Raw genomic sequence first — 20,326 nt, forward strand, 5'->3', positions numbered from 1 at the left:
GTCTAGCTTTCTTTCGAGGAAGCATTTCCTGTACCCTATTTTAAGTAATTTTCAATAAGACTTTTGATGTATAACATAATCCCTGAATTTCCACATATTTGAAGGCAATCCCAGCTGCTAATTGGTGGCAAAATATGTTATTTCTCAGAGATCCACAAATCAGGAAGCATTTAAGTTATTGCAGGGGTTTTTTAAAAATTGGATTTTATAAAGAACTTCTGGAACCACCTCAGAAGGGTGCAGGCAGGTTGATGTTTCCAGGCATCATTTGGTAGAACTCTGACAGCTCACAGTATATCACACAAGGGTGACAGGAAATGATGCTGGCTTACTTCACGCCACCTATTCATCCTCTCTCACCAAGGCTTAGCTTTCCACCGAGAGACTTGGGGTGTCTCTGCATGAGGCAGTAAGTGGCCACTAAGCAGCTTTACAATTCTGCTCATATTTGGATCACTTCTATAATGATACATGTTCTTCTTGGCCTCTGGGGAAAGCCAGAAGTCACTGGATCATGCCTTATGTCCTCTAACGATGTAATAAGTGTCATCGGTGGGAATATTTGCCAAGGAAACTAAACTGAGGAAGTGGGAAGCAGAGATGGGGGGAATGTTGATGCTATGGGAAGGGTAATGAGAAGAAGGTGTAAGATGCAGAAGTGTGGTGGGGGAAATGGAAAAGCATAGATGGAAAGAAGGGCAGGAAGGAAATTACAAGTAAAGACTCAGTGTTGTGCATTCTACAAAGTGTGGTATGTGAAGCCCAGGGAAGAAGGAGGGGGAGCAAAGGGACACTGGGCTCCGTGGGGACAGAGAAGCTAAGACATGGAAACTTCAATGGGCTGTGTTCAGGGAAACATCTATGGAGGGGGACAGAGAACATGGCTGGGAGTAATTGGTTCAAAAATCCCCCCATAGGAAGGGCCTAGTGCCTGCAACAAATGGTATGACAGACTTTGATAATCCCCCATGGAAGGCCTCACACTCCCTGGGGAGCAGAAAGGGGATGGGATGGGGAGTTGGTGGGGAGCATGGGAAGATGGAAGGAGAGGAAACTGGGATTGATGTGTAAAATAAGACTGTTTCTAATCTAAATTAAAAAATCCCCCATAGAAAAAAGCAATATATAATACATAAGATAAATTTTATTATGTATGTATGTATGTATGTATGTATGTATGTATGTATGTATGTGGATATGTGGTTACTATAGGGAGCAAAGAACAAACCAGAAAGTTGGAAAAAAAAGATTTTCTTTCTATATCTAATAGGATATGAATAAAACATGAGGACCTTCAGAGAGAGAAATGGCAAATTACATTGAGGCAATTAGGCTCTGTGTCCTGGGTAAAGCCATTTTAACTGATGGTGAACCAAGGCTGCACAGCGCCCTAATTGTATTTGGCTGTCTGTGCTTCCTGCCACATGGCTAGAGGAAGCCAGAACACCCCATATCCCAGCAGCTTGCTGCAGGTGAGTCCTCCTCAAAGATACACACAGAATTGGGAGCAAATGCATTGCTTCCTGACCTGCTGTGGAAGCCTGTAAGTCTGCTGCTTTAAGTTTGAAATCACAGTTAGAATAGTCGAAAACCCTTACTTGAATTTGTTTCTTTCTTCCCGCTCTATCCTCTGCAGCCTTTCTTCTCTCTCTTGTCGCCTCCGTTCTCTCTCTGCTGCCAGTGACTCTTGGTGCTGCCTAAAGGAGGAGGTGAGAAGACCACTTGGCGATGACCTATAAACACAAGTTATGTTTCAGTTGCTTGGCCTGTGGATAAAAACATGGGGCAGGGACCTGGGGAGATGGTTCAGTGGTTAAATCTCTTATCCCATGAATGTGAGGACCAGCGCTCAAATGCCTAGAACCCATGTAAATGATGAGTTACCAGTATGGTAGCTTGCCTGTAAATTCCAATCTGAAAAGGCAGAGACAGGGGATTCCCAGAGCAAGCTGGCTAGCAAGCTTGGCTAGGGACAAAAAGCTTTGACTTTGACTGAGATTCTCTGCCTCAATAAGTAAAGGTAAGAGCCATAGGGGATGATTCTCAACATCAGCTTAGGGCTTCCGCCAATATGCATGCATATATATATATATATATATATATATATATATATATATATATGTACTCCCCCAACATATACGATATATGTAGGAAAACATGCATGTACACATACATATATATAACACACACACACACACACACACACACACACACACACACACACACACGGAAAAAGAAAAGCACAGAAGCAGGAATCAACCCCCAGCTTGGCTTGAATAGAGGGTCTACGAGCACCCAGGTAGTGCCTAGAAAATCAGTAGGCATCTCAGTCCCTATTCGTTCAGAAACCTTGTCTGTAAATGGTGATAAGCAAACTGCTTCCTTTGCTGCTAGGACTGGAGATGGCAATGTATAGAAAACACCAAGCAATGTGCTTGGCCTATAAGTGGTCATCAGTCATAGTCGGGGTAACCACTGCAAATAGAAGTCCGGGCAGAGGCATTGCATGCATGTACATATATTTATACAATCTGTAAATGCCTTTATATTTAAAATTGTTTTATGCTAGAACTTGGACAAACGACAATCAACTTTCACCATAAAACTGTTTTTTGTTTACATATTTTACCAGATACTAACTTCTCTGTGTACATCTCAAAATAATGGTGTCACCTTAAAACCAGGTGTTCAGAAGACAGACAAGACAGGAGAGAGGCCTAAAAAGCCAATCCAATTAAGGAAATTTTCTTCAGTTTTTAAGAAGCATCCAAGGATATTCTGCATGCCAAAGGCCAGCTCTTATCATTTGCCAGAGTTCATGTAAAAACTAGACCACTCTCAGCTGAGTGTAGGCCTCAGAGGGGACGTTGGTATGGGAATCACAGGAAATGCCAAGGAAGAGAATGGGTGGGAGACAAGGAAACTGGAAAACTAAAGAAAAATTTAAAAAAGGGAGTCAGCTAGGTCTGCGGGGAATAAAATACACTGTGAACAATTATTGCTTTTGCTTGTCAATAAAACTTTCCAAATATGAGATACAACCACCTTTGAGATATATTGTCTTTTTATCCAAGGATGCAGAGTGGGCAGAAGCATGTGTAAATTCACAGATAATATGCCTGCACATGTGGGAACATGGAACTCCACAGTGCTGAGAAAGATGGGAGTCCATGTCACATCTCTCCAAGCCATCCTCACTAGTAGATGTAGGTTACAAAAGTGGTGGGGAAATGGAGGCAGGCTATTCACTATCCTTCTAACCAAGTTCTGTACTGCAGGCTCATAAGGGAGGTCCTAATAGCCCACAAAGGCATATAAAGAATTTATTTAGTTTTCACCCTAAAAAGACCATACTATGCTATAGATTCTATGTTTTCTGAGCTGCTGTTATTGTGCAATTTTTAAAATGTTATATGCAGGCAAATCTAACACACAGAGTAAAGGGATTCCTTTAATCTCTTGCATGATGATTGATAGACATCGAGGATATTAATGTAATTAATGAATTTACATAATACATCAATCTGATGCCCCACAACAGAGAAAACACATTCTTCTAGCATACACAAATATTCAAAACTTGTCACTGAACCACTAAGAACATGAACAGATAGGTATCCAGAACACATGTCAAGTGATCTCCCTCCTGGTCATAATGTAGTTAAGTTGGAAATAAACAGTAAGGAAATAAACCTGAAATTTTAAAAACCTCACTAATTATAAAATTTAACACACTTTTAAATTTCAAATTTTCAATGTCACATTCATACACAAAAATATAAAATCAGGCCAAGCATTTAATTCTCTTAAACCAATACATATCTAAATCACCATCTCAAAAAGATTTCTCAGGGAACTTTACCACTGAGGCTACAATCTTTGCAGAAAATCTGAGATGATGATGATGATGATTTATTAATATTATTTTGAATAAAAACAAAGCAGAGCATTGCTCATGAAATGCCAAAATCCATTCAATAACCACAGCAGCCAGGTAATCTTGACACGTAATTGAAATGGACCAATGGAAGGAGATCACTGCCTAGGACACACACACACACACACACACACACACACACACACACACACACACACAATACTAGTTCATACACACATCAGTGGGGTGCACTGATAAACTGTGCAACAAATGGTGCCGGTACTAATGTCAGTCACTGAATAAAATGTAGAGAGTCTTTCTTCATAGCAAACATGGGGGAAAAGCCTAAATAGTCAAGAAAAAAAATGAAACACACCCAAACACAACACCTGTGCCATAAAGTACTACAAAACATGCCTTCTTTTTGCAGTAGAATCTGTGTGACCTCACCATCCCTTCCAGGGACACAGACAAGCATCTGATGACTCATGCCTTGGTCTTTGCAGGAATCCTCTCAGCTGAGATAAAAGCTCCCCTCATCATCTGGGCTACCATCACTTACATTCCTGCTTGCCTGGTAGTGAATCCCTTACTGAAGATTCCCAAACATTTCTCCTGGAACTTTTGCACTATTGCCAGGGACCCAGAAATCCCCCACATGGAAATTAGCAATAAGGAGTGTTTCCCTCTATTCTATTTCTGATATTTGACCTTAGGCAATTGTTTTTGTTTGAGAAGAGAAAGAAACTCGAAGGACATTGTTTTTCTCATAGGAATTTAGCATTATTTCCATTATGCTAATGTCAGAAATAAAGGATTGGTCCAGAAAGAACCAAATGATAAACTTGAGAGTGAGAACGATTTTCTTAGACTGGGAAACAAGCAGGTCCTTTTGTTCCATGCCATGGGAATAGTCAGCCCTTCTTTTTCTAAGACGTCCAAGCTTTCCCAGTAGAAAAGCATTCTGCCCAAACAACTGGAGGCAACCATTTGGGTCATGACTTTGAGTGGTTTGGGATGTCTCTGAACTTCTAACAGAACAGACAGAGGCCTGGGCTGAATGAACGCAGTGTAGATGATTTGACCTAAAGTGGGGGTGGAGGGCTGTCTGTCATCAGCAGTCTTTCTCTTTTGATGATGAATTGGCAATGTGTTGATCTAAGAATCTGCAGACAGACTAAACATGAGGTTGGAAGGCTTTCTAAAGACCAAGCTGAGACAAACAGGAGAGAGAACACTAGCTTCATCAAGACAGACTCAGTCTGCCAGCTAGTCTGCAACTGCTGGGCTAAGGGATGGCTCAGAGCTCAAGAGCCAGCAGCTCAGTCTTGTTTGTTTATTGCACAGTGAATTTGAATGGACACACAGTATCTTCTAGAGACAGACCTCATATGGTACAGTGTATCCTCTTGGAGCAGCTTAACTGGTAAAGTGATTTCCTTGCAAGTACAAGGACTACAGTTCAAGCCCCAGAACCCACATTTAAAAAAGAGAGAAAGAGAGACAGGCATGGTGGCATGTTCTTGAAACTCCAGACCTCAGGAAGAAGAAAGAATAACATAGCTGAGACTCACTGGCCAGCCAGCCCAGTCAACTCGGCAAGCTCTAAGCCAATGAGAGACCCTGCCTCAAAAAGACAAAATGGCATTCAGGGCTGTCTTCTGTTCCCCACCACACAGTTGCACTTATGCACTAACAGGCTCACAAACTCACTGATCCCACCCTTGAAGCCAGGCTGATCACATGGCTTGTTTTGGCCTATGCAGCCACAGAACCATCACATAGAGGACAAGTCTTGGATGTTTCCACACACAGGCTCACCCCTCTGCTACCCTGAGGTGAGCCTCTGTTTGCATTGGGGTCCCACAAGCACCATAGTATAGGCAGCCCTGAGTGAGGTGGCTGCATAATCTGGTTTTCTGCTGGGGTCTCCTGTCCACTCAGCCAAGATCCCAACAATTGCCAGATTTAGATAACCAGTAAACGCAATGAGACCAGCCGATCACCAACACCCAAGTGAGTTGGAACGAGGTTATCTGTCAGAATGAGCATGGCTAACATTACTAGGGAAGACAACTAGGAGGTAACACATGACTGCTATTTTTAATTTTAGATGTTACTTAAGTTTTCTAATGTTGGCCCAAATAGGACAGGTCAAGAGAATATTTTCTTTATTTCTGATCAGAAGATTCTGGTGATTTTTTGTGGCCTCCAATGAAATCTAAAGTAGGAACAATAACATTCACTTCATAATCTTACCTACTTGGTAAATTCATCCATCACCACATCCAACAGTCCCCTGACAAGAAAGCCATTCAGGACAGATTTGAGTCCTAGGAGGTGTCCATGATTCAGTCATGGAAAAATATTGCCCCAAATACAGCTGGGGCTAACAAAGCTAAAAGTGCAAGACCTCAGAAAAGTATATTACACAACAAACTCCAAGAATGAAGGAATATTGGGTCCCCAACAAAGTAAGGGTTATGGTATATTGATTAAAAATGCCAATGTATGAAAAGAAATTATACACACATACAAAATAATGTGAATAGCCATTGTAATGAAAGCCCACAGACCCAAGGAGGTACCCACAATAGGTATGAGAGCTCAGCTGAAAGAATAAAGTGACATTGCAGAAAACTGACTAGTGGGCTTGAACAAACAATGACATCAGTATTTAAAATGCAATGCATTAAAAAAAAGGAAAAGAAGAAATCACAGAACACTTGTAAAGCTCAGGAAAGTCACTCAACATGGAACTGGAATGATTGTAAGAAAGGAGAGAAGAAAATTTTTTTAAAGAAATAGACACTGAAAAGTTTCCCAAATAATGAGAACTATAAACCACCATGTCCAAGAATTTCATTAACTCCCGAGTACAAGAAATATCAAGAAAACCATATCAATACACATCAAATTCAATTTGGCAAAAATTAATGACAAAAAGATAATCTTCAAACAGATACACTACACAAAGAACAACAATGAATGTGGAAAGTTATTGTCAAAACCAATGGGAAAGAGATGAAATAACAAAGAAGAAATGCAGATGAAAAGCAAACAGAGGCAGGATGGTAGTGGCGCACACCTTTAATCCCAGCACTAGGGAGGCAGAGGCAGGCAGATCTCTGTGAGTTTGAGACCAGCCTGGTCTACAAGAGCTAGTTCCAGGACAGCCTCCAAAGCCACAGGGAAACCTGTCTCAAAAAAAAAAAAAAAAAAAAAAAAAAAGAAAAAAAAAAAAAGAAAAAAGTAAAAGAAAAAAAAAAGAAAAGCAAACAGAGAACTCCATCTATAATTCCATTGGGGAAGGGGCTTAAGGAAGAATCATCCTCCTTTACTTAAACTAGAAAACTGCACCAAGAATGATCCAGTTTACATGGGCTTGTAGAAGTAGAAAGTTCCTTAGAACAATGGAAACACAAGTTGAAATATCTATCTGGAAATACATGTAATAAACCAGAAAGAAGACCCACCTTCCTCAGGCACTCTTTGTACAAAAATTGCAGTTCTGAATACATCCTGAGGGAGGTACAGAAGTTTGTAAAGATCAAACACACTATTCTTTTGCTAGTGAAACTCACAGAAACCTGGAGCTGCCACTGCAGAGTCATGGCCTGTAGATTTGTGCCGTTGTTTCTGTTATTGTTTATAAATATGTAAACATTTTATAATTGACATGTTAAATTGCCCTGTGGACTAATGTACTTAGGATAGTTTCCATGCAGAACTATGTAGCTATAAACCTGAGTGCTTTATTGCTCCCTTTGTTGGGTATTTCAGTCATTTTATTGTATCATATTCAGATTGTTGGATATGTTTTAGACAAAGAATTGGCTAGCAATTTTTGGTATCTAAAATGCCATAGCTTTCTGTAAATGCTTCTAAGACAAGTGAAGGTGGAGAAGACATGATAGTTTTTACTGCCCTTTTATCAAGTCTCTTGTTTACAAACTCTCATTAGTTAAAATTGGAGAGATGTACATAGTTATTTGATTCCTTTATGCCTTCTTTTTAATTTTGAGATAATTTTTCCTGTTTCTTTTTTTCCTTTTGTTGAAAATAGGTTCTTTTTTTCATACAATATATCCTGACTATATTTTCCCTCCCTACACTCCGCCCAGTTCCTCCAAATCCTCCAGTTCTTCTCCCTCCCTTCCAGATCCTCTTCTTTTATGCCATTAGAAAAGAACAAGCTTCAAGAGACAACCAAACATGACAAAATAAAATATAGTAAGACAAATCACAAACTCTCATATTGAAGTTGGATATGGCAATCCAACAGGAGGAAAAAGAGTCCCAAAAGTAAGCACAAGAGTCTCACAAAAATACTGAATTAATAGCTATAATATATACACAGAGGCCCTGGTGTAAACACATACAGTACCCATGCTTGCTGCTTCAGTCTCTGAGTTCATATGTGCCTTGCTTGGTTGATTCAGAGGGCCCTTTTCTCCTGGTGTCCATCACTCCCTCTATTGGTAATCTTTGTTGTCAACTTAAAGGGACTTAGATTCACCATAGAAACATACCTTTTGGGGGTGTCTAAGAGGGAAGACCCTTCTTAAATGTGGGTGGTATGATTCCATGAGTTAGAATCCCCTATTCAGTATAAGAGAGGAAGTAAGAGGAGCACCAGCATTCGGCACTCTGCACTCTGACTCTCAGATGTAATGAGGTGAGTTGCCTCAAGCTCTTGCTGCCATGACTTCCCCACTACAATGTACCATAAACCCAAATAATTCTTTCCTTCCTAAAGTTGTTTTTGTCAGTTATTTTATCATGTCATTGAGAAAAACAACCAACACACCCACCTAGGCAATATATACATATATTGAAAGCAAAAGTCAAAGAAAAATAAAAAATACTTTTCCAGCTATAAAATAAGAAGGATATAAATTCTAAATTTACAGTATAAGAAATGATGGTAGAAGGCAAATGATACCACCTCACAACTTTGATCCACACAAAAAATAAAAAGAGAAATGGGCAAATATTATTTAAACATCACTTAAAGATGACAGACTATTTAGAACAAGCAGAACAGCAATTGCCATGGGATTACAATATATATAAAGTAAATACATGGTGACTTTAGTGGAAAAATGAAAACAAAGTATACTCATACTATTATATGAATACAATAAATTAAGATGAACACTGTAACTATCCAAATTGTAAACATAAAATAGCTAACTACAAATAAGACATAAATGAAACAAAACAGACTAATAAAAATAGACAATAAAAGTGGGCAGAGATGATTAAAAGGAAAAATAACAGATTAAACAAATATAACAGAAATAATATAAACTTAAACTCAATCTAATCAATAATCACATTAAATATAAATGTTCTAAACACCCCCACTTAGCAGGTAGAGATTATCAGATTAGATTTTTAAAAGTCAGTAAATTGCCTACACTAATCCCACTTAAATATTTTCAAATAAAAGGATGGACAAATAGATTCATGATTAAAATATTTTATCAGGGATAAAGTAAGCCATTTCAACATGATGAAAGGCCACAGTTACCAGAAGTATGTAGCAACTTTAAACATTTATGTATCAATAAATGAGCTTTGACATAAGAGAAAATCAGTATGCAAGAGACAAGTAAATATAAAACTATAGGATAGAATTTTGTCACCATTTTCTCAGGAATTGATGGAACATGTAGATGAAAAATCATTAAGGACATAGAACACTAAAACAATAGCAGCACACAAATTGATATTGGTCATTCTATCCATTATCATGAAACACATTCTTTGCAAGTGATCACAAAAAATTTTCTATGATAGAAGACAGCCTGAGCGAAGAGGTAAAATTCACCAAATTTAAAAGTGTTAAAGAAGATACAAGCATGTTATTTGACCAGAATTTCATTAACTTTAATATTATATAACAGAATGAAAGTTTATAAACCTAAAAATATTAATAAGTTAAAAAATATTTAAAATAACCCAAATATTCATAAACACTTTAAAATTCAGAAATTAAGAAGCATTTTAAAAAAAATCAAAAGTAAATATAAGCAAAAACTGTAGAATACAGCTAAAACAACACTCACAGGAAAATCTCTCATGCTAAATGCCTACATTTTTTATTATTTTATTTTATTTTTTATTACATACCAATCCCAGTTCCCCCTTCCTCTCTTCCTCCTCTTCCTCCTGCTTTCTCCACCTTCCTCCCACCCCATCCCCCATCTGCTCATCAGAGAGCATGAGACCTCCCATGGGGAGTCAACAAAGTTGTCCCATCACCATGTTGAGTCAGGACAAAGGCCCCCTGTGTCTAGACTGAGCAGGGTATCTCTCCATAGGGAATAGGCTCCAAAAAGTCAGTTCATGTACTAGGGATAAATCCTGTCCCCACTGCCAGAGGCCCCACAAACTACTCAAGTCATCCATCAGGGTGGCATAGTTTGACCTAGGCAGGCTTCCCACCTGTCAGTCCAGAGTCAGTGAGCTCCCACTAGCTTGGGTCAGCTGTTTCTAATGCCTACATTTTTAGATCTTAAATCAATGACTTTATCCCCCAATTTAAGGAGAAAAAGAAATAAGGAAGTTGTATGTAAATTAATCAAAAGAAAGGAAAACTAGACTAGAAATTAATAGAGAGAAAATGAGTGAAAGACTAAAACTGGAGATATCTCTGATGAACATAAATGGGAAAATCCTCAATAAAATACTAGTAAAACTAATATAAGCATGTATTAAGAAGATCATTCACCATGGTTAAGTTGCCTTTATCCTGGAAATGAAGGGTTAGTTCACCTTACATATGTCAATAAATATTATGAATCATATAGATGAACTTAAAGATAAAAATCACATGATCATTTCAATATATACAAAACCTAACATGCTTTTATGGTAAAAGAGAGAGGTGGACTGGAGGGAACAGACATCAACTTAATAAACACTATATATGGCAAACCCACAGGCGACATTATCCTCAATGGAGAAATACTCAAAGCAATCTTACTAAAATCAGGAATGAGACAAAGCTGTCCACTATCCTGACTCCTTTCTCAAAATAGTGCTGGAAGCCTAGCTGAAACAATAAGCAAGAGAAGAAAATTAAAGGGATACAAACAGGAAAAGAAGCCTAATTGCAGATATTACCCAAAAATTCCCCCCAGAAAACTTCTAGAAACATTCAACAATTTCAGCAAAGGAGCAGTATACAAAATCAATTTTAGTTATCAGTAATTTTCTATACAACAACAAATGCACTAAGGAAGAGATCATGGACACATTCCTATTTAAGATAGCATCAAAGACAATAAAATATCTTGAAATAAACCTAACCAAGGAGATGAAAGACCTCTACAATGGAAACTTCAAATATTTGAAGAAAAAGACGTTAGAAAATGGAAAGATATCCGTGCTCATGGATTGGTAGAAATAGTAGTGTGAAAAATGGCCACACTACCAAAAACAATTTACAGAATCATGACAATGGCCAGATGTGCATACAGGTACAATAAATGGCATTCATATTATCAATGGCAACCAACAACTGTCTTAATTGGATTTAAGGCTCACTCAACAGGAGGAAAGTCACACCAAGTACTAGAAACCTAGCTGCTTCCTATGGCTAGGGAGGCCGTGGACCTTAAAAAGGAATCTACCATTGCCACTTTGCTAGTATAATCCCTTCCTACATGCTAAATCTTGTCCTCATATCCATAGATGAGTGTAACTACCCTCTTTCATCAAAGAAGCCTCTCTTACAGCAAATGGAGAGCATCACAGAAAGCCACACTGGACATAATGCACAGAGCAATGGATTGTGGAGAGCCTAGCCCTTATGGGCACATCTATACCACAGCTTCTGCATCTGTGGCTCAGGGACCATCTCCAAAAGGGGGATGGAAATGGTGTAAGCACCAGGATGCTGGGAAGTCAGCTGTGAAACAGTCTCTTCAAGAAATGGCTACATAAACAAGACGGAACAATGACAATATCAATAGACATGCTAACATGGAAAGAGGAAAGTTTGGTGGGGGTTCCCACCCCTAGACAGAGAACTTCAGGCAGTTAATGACTGCTGGGAGAAGGAGAATTGACCTTTCCTAGGGATGAGTCCCTTAATGGTTGCCAAATGCAGAATGGTCAGCCTTGAAACCACACACACAGAAGAACAAAAATGGACTCAGCAGATTGATATGTAATTGTGCATACACACATACATATATGTATGTTACATACATTTATATAACACCAATCAAAAGAAAAAGAGGCTATCAAAGTGGAAATTGGAGGAAGGCTCACGGGAGTGGTTCAAGAGAGGATTGCTGGGAGGAGCTGTAGAGGAAAGGGATGGGAAATGTGATATAATTTCTATTTCACTTTTAAAAAACAATTAAAAATTTTTTAAAAGAAAGAGAAAATGTTTTTTGATATTGATATGATGTATATACCACTAGCTAGAATGATAATGAAAAAGGACATAAGGCAACAGTACCAAGCACAGAGAGATGACATCACTGCAATACATAAAGACATTGAAAGAATAAGAGGCAACTATAGACAATTGTGGGTAATCAACTTAATTAATTATACTATTTAGAAAATGCCCGTGAAAGACAAAAGTCATTGAAACACAATAAAAAAAAAAAGAAAAGGAGGATTTAAGGGTTCGTAATGGATGAGCATCTGTTAAAGAAATGAAATGTGTGGGTATAAGCTTTCCCAGAAGAAAGTCCAGCTGTCTTCATGGGAAAATTTAGGAAAGAGTTGTCCGGGGTCCAAAGAACAGCTTTAGAGAGCTGAAGAAATTCATTTCATGGCACTTTGTGAACCTGAAATTGTACCGGCTTACAATCATTTCAGAAATAGTTTAGTGATTTCTTAAAAAGCTAAGCATGCCCTACTATATGGCTCAGTCATTCCATGCTTATCCATTTACCCAGAAACAAAAGCATGCCCAAAAACACTGCCAAAATCACTAACCATCTAAATGTCTACCAACACTTAAGTCAACAAATCATAATGGAATACTATACAGCCATGAAAGGGAATGTGTTAGTGAGATGAATGACTGCCAAGACAATTCTGCTAAATAAAATCAATCAATTCCCCCAGGAGAATATAACATATTAACAGAAGACTCATTGAAACATGTGAATAAATCCATAATGAAGGTGGTTGCTTAGGGATAGGGACAGACATCAGTAACTACAAAGAGGCATGAGAACAGTCTGAAGGTGATAGATAGATATGAGCATGTGTAGTACCTCTGAGGTGGGAATGGCAGAACTCCTATGGCATTTTTATTTGTTAATTTTACTGTGGGAATGGTTGGGAAAATATCGTTTTATTAGTTCAAGTGAAATAAAATCATATTGGTAAAAGAAGCAAACATTTTCCACATAAAAATGTAATCTCTAAGTATCTAAAAAGGCCAAGCAAAGTTTACACTGTATCTGATATTTCAAGTTATCACTTAATTCACCAGTGGAAAATGCAATAGGAAGGTTTAAAAGGTCACAAAACAATAGAATGAGGATAAATTCTGTTGAACAGTGGAACAGTCATGTGAAACTGAGTGTCACATGACCTAGGGAATAAAGATGAAGCGGCCCAGGGAACTAACTTCTGGGCAGATACTGCCCTAGCTCACAGTCATGGCACTGTGCTCTTGGATGCCACAGCTTAGATGAGTGGCACATTTTGGAAAGATCAGGTGGTGGACCCAAACTGCTCACTTCATACATCCAGGAAGGGAGGAAGAAGCCAGGGAACCCACAATCCTTCTAGAGGACATGTCCCCAGTGACCTAAAGACCTTTCTCTAGGCTCTATCTCCTAAAGGCCCAACTCCCTCCCAAGAGTACCAAGCCGCTAACACTTGGTCCTTTGGTGGACACTAAACCACCAAACCACAGTACCCTAAACTAGGAAATGCAAAAATTGTTCACATCTCCTGGGTCACAGCCAGGAAAACTGATGAAATAAACAAACCCCAGAGTTATTTCCAAGAGCATGTTACTGTCCTCACCAGTGCAGCAACTCTCAGGACACTGTGAATTGCAGGCTGCAGGTGCCCTCTTGCTCTCTTTTGCAGCTCTTACACTTTGCGTGCAGTTCTGAGCTCCCAGGCCATAGAGGGAATCATAGTATCCATGCAGGGAGCTAGGGAGGCTGGTCCCCCAGGGAGTCTCATATTACCAGACTGGCTCAGGAGAAGGCACAGGGCCATTCCTTCAGGCCCTGGCTCTCCTCAGGCTTCAGCCATCTGCTGGCTGCTGTTGCTGGCCCTGACCTTGGCACCAAACAAGTCTTCCCTGTTCTCTCCTTCCCTTGACTTTCCAGCCTTCTGTCCAAGACCACGAGTTCTCCAGCACAAAGGAGGTCAGTCCTCTCTTGTCATGTTTCCAGGTCCCCCTTGCATGGCTTCACGACGCCACCACTCCAGCAGCTTCCAGGAGCACAGACTGCCACCAGCTGTCTGGCAGGTCTGGCTGATAGGCTGACGTCTGTCCTGCTCCCTCCGTTCTCTCATCTCTGAACAGCAGATTTACTCCATGCCATGTCCTAATCTCCCATCTTGCCCAGCTCTTCGAGATCATGTCTTAAAGAAAGGCATAGACTCATCCCATTTCCTTAGGTCCTCTTGTCTCTGTCCCTTACCCACAGCCTTCAAGGTAAATCAAGGAAAATTGCATTTCATCTTATATTGGCAGCTCGATTTCATATACACCATGAAGGGTGGCCCTCTCAAAGAAGGGTCTCCTTTCTTCATGGCCTATCCCTTTCTCTCTCTCCCTCCTTCCCTTTCTTTTTTCTTTTTTCTCTTTTCTTTTTTTTTGTCTATGACATATATGTGAATACAGGTATGCAAGCCCATATAGTTGTAAGGTCAATGCACCCCACTCGTGTGTGTGTGTGTGTGTGTGTGTGTGTGTGTGTGTGTGTGTGTGTGTTGTTCACAGTGCTGGCATTGAACCTAGGGCCTCATTGAGGTAAGGCAAACTTCTACTACTGATCTTACAGCCCCGGTCCTAGATGGCCTGTCTTTTCCTAGCTCTTTTATGAAAGCTCATTTTCTTTGTGGTAGTTACAACAATGGAAACTATATTTGTTGGCTCCTTTTTCTGCACATAAATATTTAATCCCTAGGAAGCTAAAGACTGGGTATGCTTCCAGCAATGCTGGATTAACATGTCCAAGCAGAGGGCGCACACTCAGTAAGTAGCTGCTATATGCAAACGATGGGTTTGTAGGACTAGGGTCTCCTGTGTACAGCATGTCCAAAAGCAAACCTGCAGAGGCACAGGAGCCTCTATTATAAGACAACACTAAGTTCTTGTTGATGGGCTTGGAGGAAACACAGGGAAGGGGAAAAGTGTACAAACAGTAAAGAACTAGGGGTACATTTTCTGATTAAGAAATTGTAACCTATAATCTTTGGATAATGCCAGTGGAAAACAGAGACAACTAAGAATTATTGTCTCACTACAAGAGCATGCCAGACAGGGGTAGTGCCACACAAGGCTTACGTCTGAGCACTTAGTTGTGTCTCAGCCCTGTGGGGACCAGACCCCATGTGTACTTTCTTTGGTGAGTGATACTTGACCCTCCTTGTTACAGTCTCATGTAAGCCTCCATGTTATTCAAGACATGTTCTCATCTGCAAATGGAATTATAATATGGAGACTTAAGGTTACTGGGCACATCCCCTATGTAAATGCAAATCCCACTGTCCAAAGGACAGGAAGCAGAGGTTACAAGCAGTCCCTGTGCTTGTTATTTGGGCAAAGATCTAGGAAGAGTGAGGTGGTTGTTAGACCCTGAAGATAGCAAAGTATGGCTTCTGGCTAACACCCACCTAGCAGGAAGGATGGGAAAGGAGAAAGGAGGACTGCCGGAGTGGGAAGCCCTGAGAGCAGACCAAGAACATGGAGCAGCATGAAATACTCCCAGCAAGGATACTAAAATGATCCTGAAAAGTCACATGAACACTGGGTTCTCTGGGTTACAGTCCTGCTTAATATTTTCTCCACTTTTATTTTTTGGTGTCTTTGTTGGTTTGTTTGTTTGTTTGTTTTTACAAAGTGACCAGTCGAGGAAGGTGAGGCATCTTCACTGAACTACAGTGAGGATGTGCGTGTCAATACCAACAAGGCTGAAAGGTCCATGCAGAACCAGATATGAGCTCTCCCACCTGCAAAGCTTAATCACACAGGACCTGTCACTAGGCAGCAAGGAGGCAGTCAAGGTCCCAAGAAGGAGAAGCCACCCCTCAGAGCTGTAGTTCAGAAAGGAAATGGGACACAGCCTACTGCAGGAAGTAATGGTGAGGAGTTAGACCCCACACATTTGCCAGAACAAAAACTTCTGGATCTGTTGAAGACAGGCATTCTTGAGTAGTTCCGGGGCTGATGTAGAGTACCAGGTCTCTAGTGCACAAAGTCACTATGTGATGTCACTAGACCCTATATAAACTTACTCCATCATGGGACCTGCATTCCTCCTCTTGTGCACTCTGGATAGATGTGCAATGGATTAATTAGGGCCACATTTTGCTTTCCTGAGCCTCTTCTTGCTTGTAATGAGATTGCAATCAAGATCTAGAAGCATGCAAGCAGAATTCCACAGCACAAAGAACAGACAACTTCTTCAACTGAATGGCAGAGCTTCCATCACATGGGTCCATTGGTTTCTTTTTGTCAGGGTGACATTAAGTGTCATCATGAAGAAAGGGGATGCCCTTTACACTGCATCCCATGGTATCTGGAGTTTTTCTCAGCAATGTTTAGTTTAGTTTTTTTTTTTCTTTATCTAAGTTGACCAGCCAATTTTAATTTTTAAATGCTCCATTGGACAGTGGAAATCTCAACTCCACTGACACAATTAAAAACAACAACAAAAAATTCTAAGCAGATCAAGTGATAGAACACAGCCAGCAAGTATTTGGGACCCAGAAAAGCACAGAGATCACATCTCTGTAAAGAGCTGTGACTTGAAACCCCAAACAAGAAGGACCTTGAGGCACATGTAGATACTAGCAAGGTCAGCACAAGCAATCAAGCCAAAGAAGACATTGAGGGAAGTGACAAACAGTGGGGCTCACACAGAACAGATGGTCCATCTGGAGAAGGCAAGTAGAGTGAGGAAGACACAAAGCCAGCAAGATATACACAGAATAAAGGTCAAAGGCATGGCTAGCAGGAGGACACAGGGTGGCCAGAAGTAGGCCACACCAAAGGAAGTACATGAAAGCAGAGATAAGGAAGCAGAGGTCATGAGGGAACAGAAAGGTTGAGTCAGGGGAAGAATAGAAGAAAGGGTATGTGATAGGTAGGGTTTTAGTTGGGGGTGGTAGGGGAGGACAGAAGGGAGAAGGGAACTGCGATTGTCATGTAAAACAATCTTGTTTCTAATTCAAATAAAAATACCTGAAAAAAAAAAGAAAGCAGAGATGACACACAGGACAGGCAGTCCTAGAGCTGGTGGGTTTTCAAGGGGGCCAATGGGAGTGAGAGTTCATTAAGGGGCTTGAGCTGGAAGCAGAAGCCACTGCTTAGGCCAGCTGCTTGGTTCCCATGTCCCCAAATATTACTGCTTCCCTTATTTCAGCACTGTCAATCACCACTCCAAACATTACAAGAGCACAGGACAAAACTGACAGTGGCCTGTTTCAAAACAACACTGTATAGTCATGTTTCAGTTGCAAACACTGGCAGGAAGGAGAGATCCTGATAGCCTAGAATGCTTGATCCTGGAAGATGGGCTTCAGGAAGAGGTGGGAGCAGTTCCTCAGGAAGGGTCTATACACATCAGTGCAGAAACAAACCTGCATTCCTTCCTGTTGGCTACAGGCAAATCTGGTATTGGAACAAGGCGAAAAACTGAAGTTGAGACTCTTTCTCTGCCAAAGTAATTTCCAGGCAGGTAAAGTGTTTAGATGTGAAAAATGTAGAAATAGCAATGCTGCAAGGAACCACAAGAAAAACAGCTTTCTTCAATAGAAACACAAGGCCACATCGACCCCAGATGCTGTCTGGAGGCCAGTACAGGACTGATCCAGACCCCTGAACATGGATGTCAACGAGGAGGCCTCTGCATTCTAGGGGGCCCCTGGTGGTGGATTAGTATTTTTCCCTGGTGTAAGAAGGGACTTTGAGAGCCCATCCCACGTGAAGGGATGCACTCTTGCCCTGGACACATAGGGAAGGGCCCAGGCCCAGCCCAGGATGATGTGGTGGACTTTGCGGAGCCCCTGTGGAGGGCCCTACCCTGCCTGGGGAGGGAGGGTGGATGGGGTGGGGGGGGTGGGGTGGGGCAGGAGGGTTGTGGGTGAGGGGAGAGGGAGAAGGGATTGACATGTGAAACAAGCTTGTTCCTAATTTGAACTAATAAAAAAAAGAAACACAAGACCCAGAAGGCAGAAAGCATTAATGTCTAATAATTCACCTGATGAAGTTGAAATGTGCCTACCGTTCAACAGTCCACTTCACAGAATCTAGAATCCTAAGAGATAAACCTATGGGCCTGACTGGAGGGAATTTCTACAATAGGTTAATAAAGATGAGGAGACCCACCCTAAATGTGAAAGCAACCATCCCAGGGGCTGGAGTCCTCAACTGAATAAAAAGGAGAAAATGAGCAGGTTACCTGCATTCACCACTCTCTACTTCTTGACTACAGATGCAACATTGATAATTGAGACTGAGCTAACAGATGAGAATCCTAGTCATTGGCCAAGCAGCATTGTAACTAATACAAGTCTCTCTGTGTATTCATTTGGGCCTAACTCAGGCGGGCGGCTAGCGTAAAGCTTGCACGTGGTGGTGGGGCTCAGGTGGCTTTTGGCAAAAAGATTTATCGTAACAGAATGGTGTCAGAAGTGGGATGACTCCATGCCCCAAGGTTTCCAGAGAAAGAGGTAAACCTGCCACCCGCCACAGCCTGCCCTGTCAGGCCGCTGAGAGGCATTAGAACAGCTTCCATATGCTTGTGCCGCCCCCGCGCTCTTGGACATTGTACTCGGCACTTCTGAGATGATAAAGACAGATCCAGATTAAAAAAAAAAAGCTTCTAAAGGTTTATACTACATTTAAAAACATATGTGGGCTTGTGAGAGAAAAAGTAACAGGAGGAAATAGAGTAGCCGGTTGTGGTGGCGCACGCCGGTAGGATTTGCTAAAGGAAGCAGAGGCAGGCGGATTTCCACAGAGAAACCCTGTCTCAAAACAAACAAACAAACAAACAAACAAACGAAAGTAAAAATAAAGTAATAAAAAAACCACATAAAGATGGAAAATACACAGAGAATCTGGATACTATATGCCATATTGTTGTCTTTAAATTGTTTGATTGCCAAGGAAAGAATTACTGCTGCTAAAATACATTTGATTATAAATGCTGCTAAATTAATCCAACTTACACATTTTAAAAATGCTCTAACTTCAGGATTTGAGTTTAAGGACAGGCTACTTAGAAATAAAGGTTTTACTTGTATTTCCACAGAAAATCAAAAGCTGTGGATTCCTTCTAGACTTATATGGTTTGATCAAGCAAGACCCCCTGAAGCTGAGATGATACAGGCTTACAGACTACAAAAACAAGGACTTGGTCAGGTTTCTATGTTTCATCATGATCCTAATGGTATATGAACATCGCCCCCAATCAGCAGGAAGCAGTTTAGAAAGAATGACTCCCATATTCCCAAATATTGTTTATAAATGTTTGTTTTCATTTAAATGGGGTTAGTTATAAATGATAATGAGCAGAGTCAATCTCCTTTTAAAGAAAGAAAAGGGGAATAGGATATAGGAATGAATATTTTGCATTGGTATAGATTTCATTTATTGATACAACTTTAAGGTCAATTTTATGATATGTATATGTCTCCTCTTGTTTAGGTATTGTGTTTATACAGATCTTTTATCTATAATAGTTAGGACTTATAATTAGGTTAGGTTTTCTAGATTTACAAGATGTATTTCAGATGGTTAGGTATCCTTCAAACCTTTCAAAGACCTACAGAAATATGGCATTTAAATGGTTTAGGGTTTATCTTGGCAGTGAGACACAACTGCTCCTGGCACACCAATTACGTCAGAAAGGAGGATGGGCATCGAAGAAACTCGTTATGGAGTTTGCTTTCAACATGGCAAGACTAGCCATTTGGGCAAGAAACTGCTCTTGCCTGGACTGTTTGTTGCTGTATAAACTAGACATGCAGGACCCACAAGAAAATGACTGCTAAACTTACAAAACAAGACAGTACTAAAGGGTTCCTGTTGAAATGGAGAAGTGTCCCAGACACACTGTGGCCTATGGGCTGAAGATGGATGCCCCAATGTTACAGAGGAACTTTGGGTGACTGTCCAGGTATCGAAAAGTCTCTGTCAATTCTAGAATTTATTTATTATCCTTCTGTGGTCTTTGATAGAGTTAAAGACTGATAGTTATGGTTATAGTTTTC

At 40.5% G+C, this 20,326-nt stretch overlaps 1 protein-coding gene across 1 annotated transcript in view; it reads right to left on the bottom strand.

The window, feature by feature from the left end:
- Positions 1-20,326, bottom strand: part of Fhod3 (formin homology 2 domain containing 3) — a 418,808-nt gene that overhangs the window by 77,142 nt on the left and 321,340 nt on the right. Inside the window, exon 11 of the mRNA XM_035440244.1 lies at positions 1,599-1,733. Within this exon, the coding sequence (XP_035296135.1) occupies positions 1,599-1,733 (135 nt within the window). The remainder of the gene's footprint in view (positions 1-1,598; positions 1,734-20,326) is intronic.

Source organism: Cricetulus griseus, chromosome 2, assembly GCF_003668045.3.
Source record: "Cricetulus griseus strain 17A/GY chromosome 2, alternate assembly CriGri-PICRH-1.0, whole genome shotgun sequence".
Classification (NCBI taxonomy): Eukaryota; Metazoa; Chordata; class Mammalia; order Rodentia; family Cricetidae; genus Cricetulus; species Cricetulus griseus.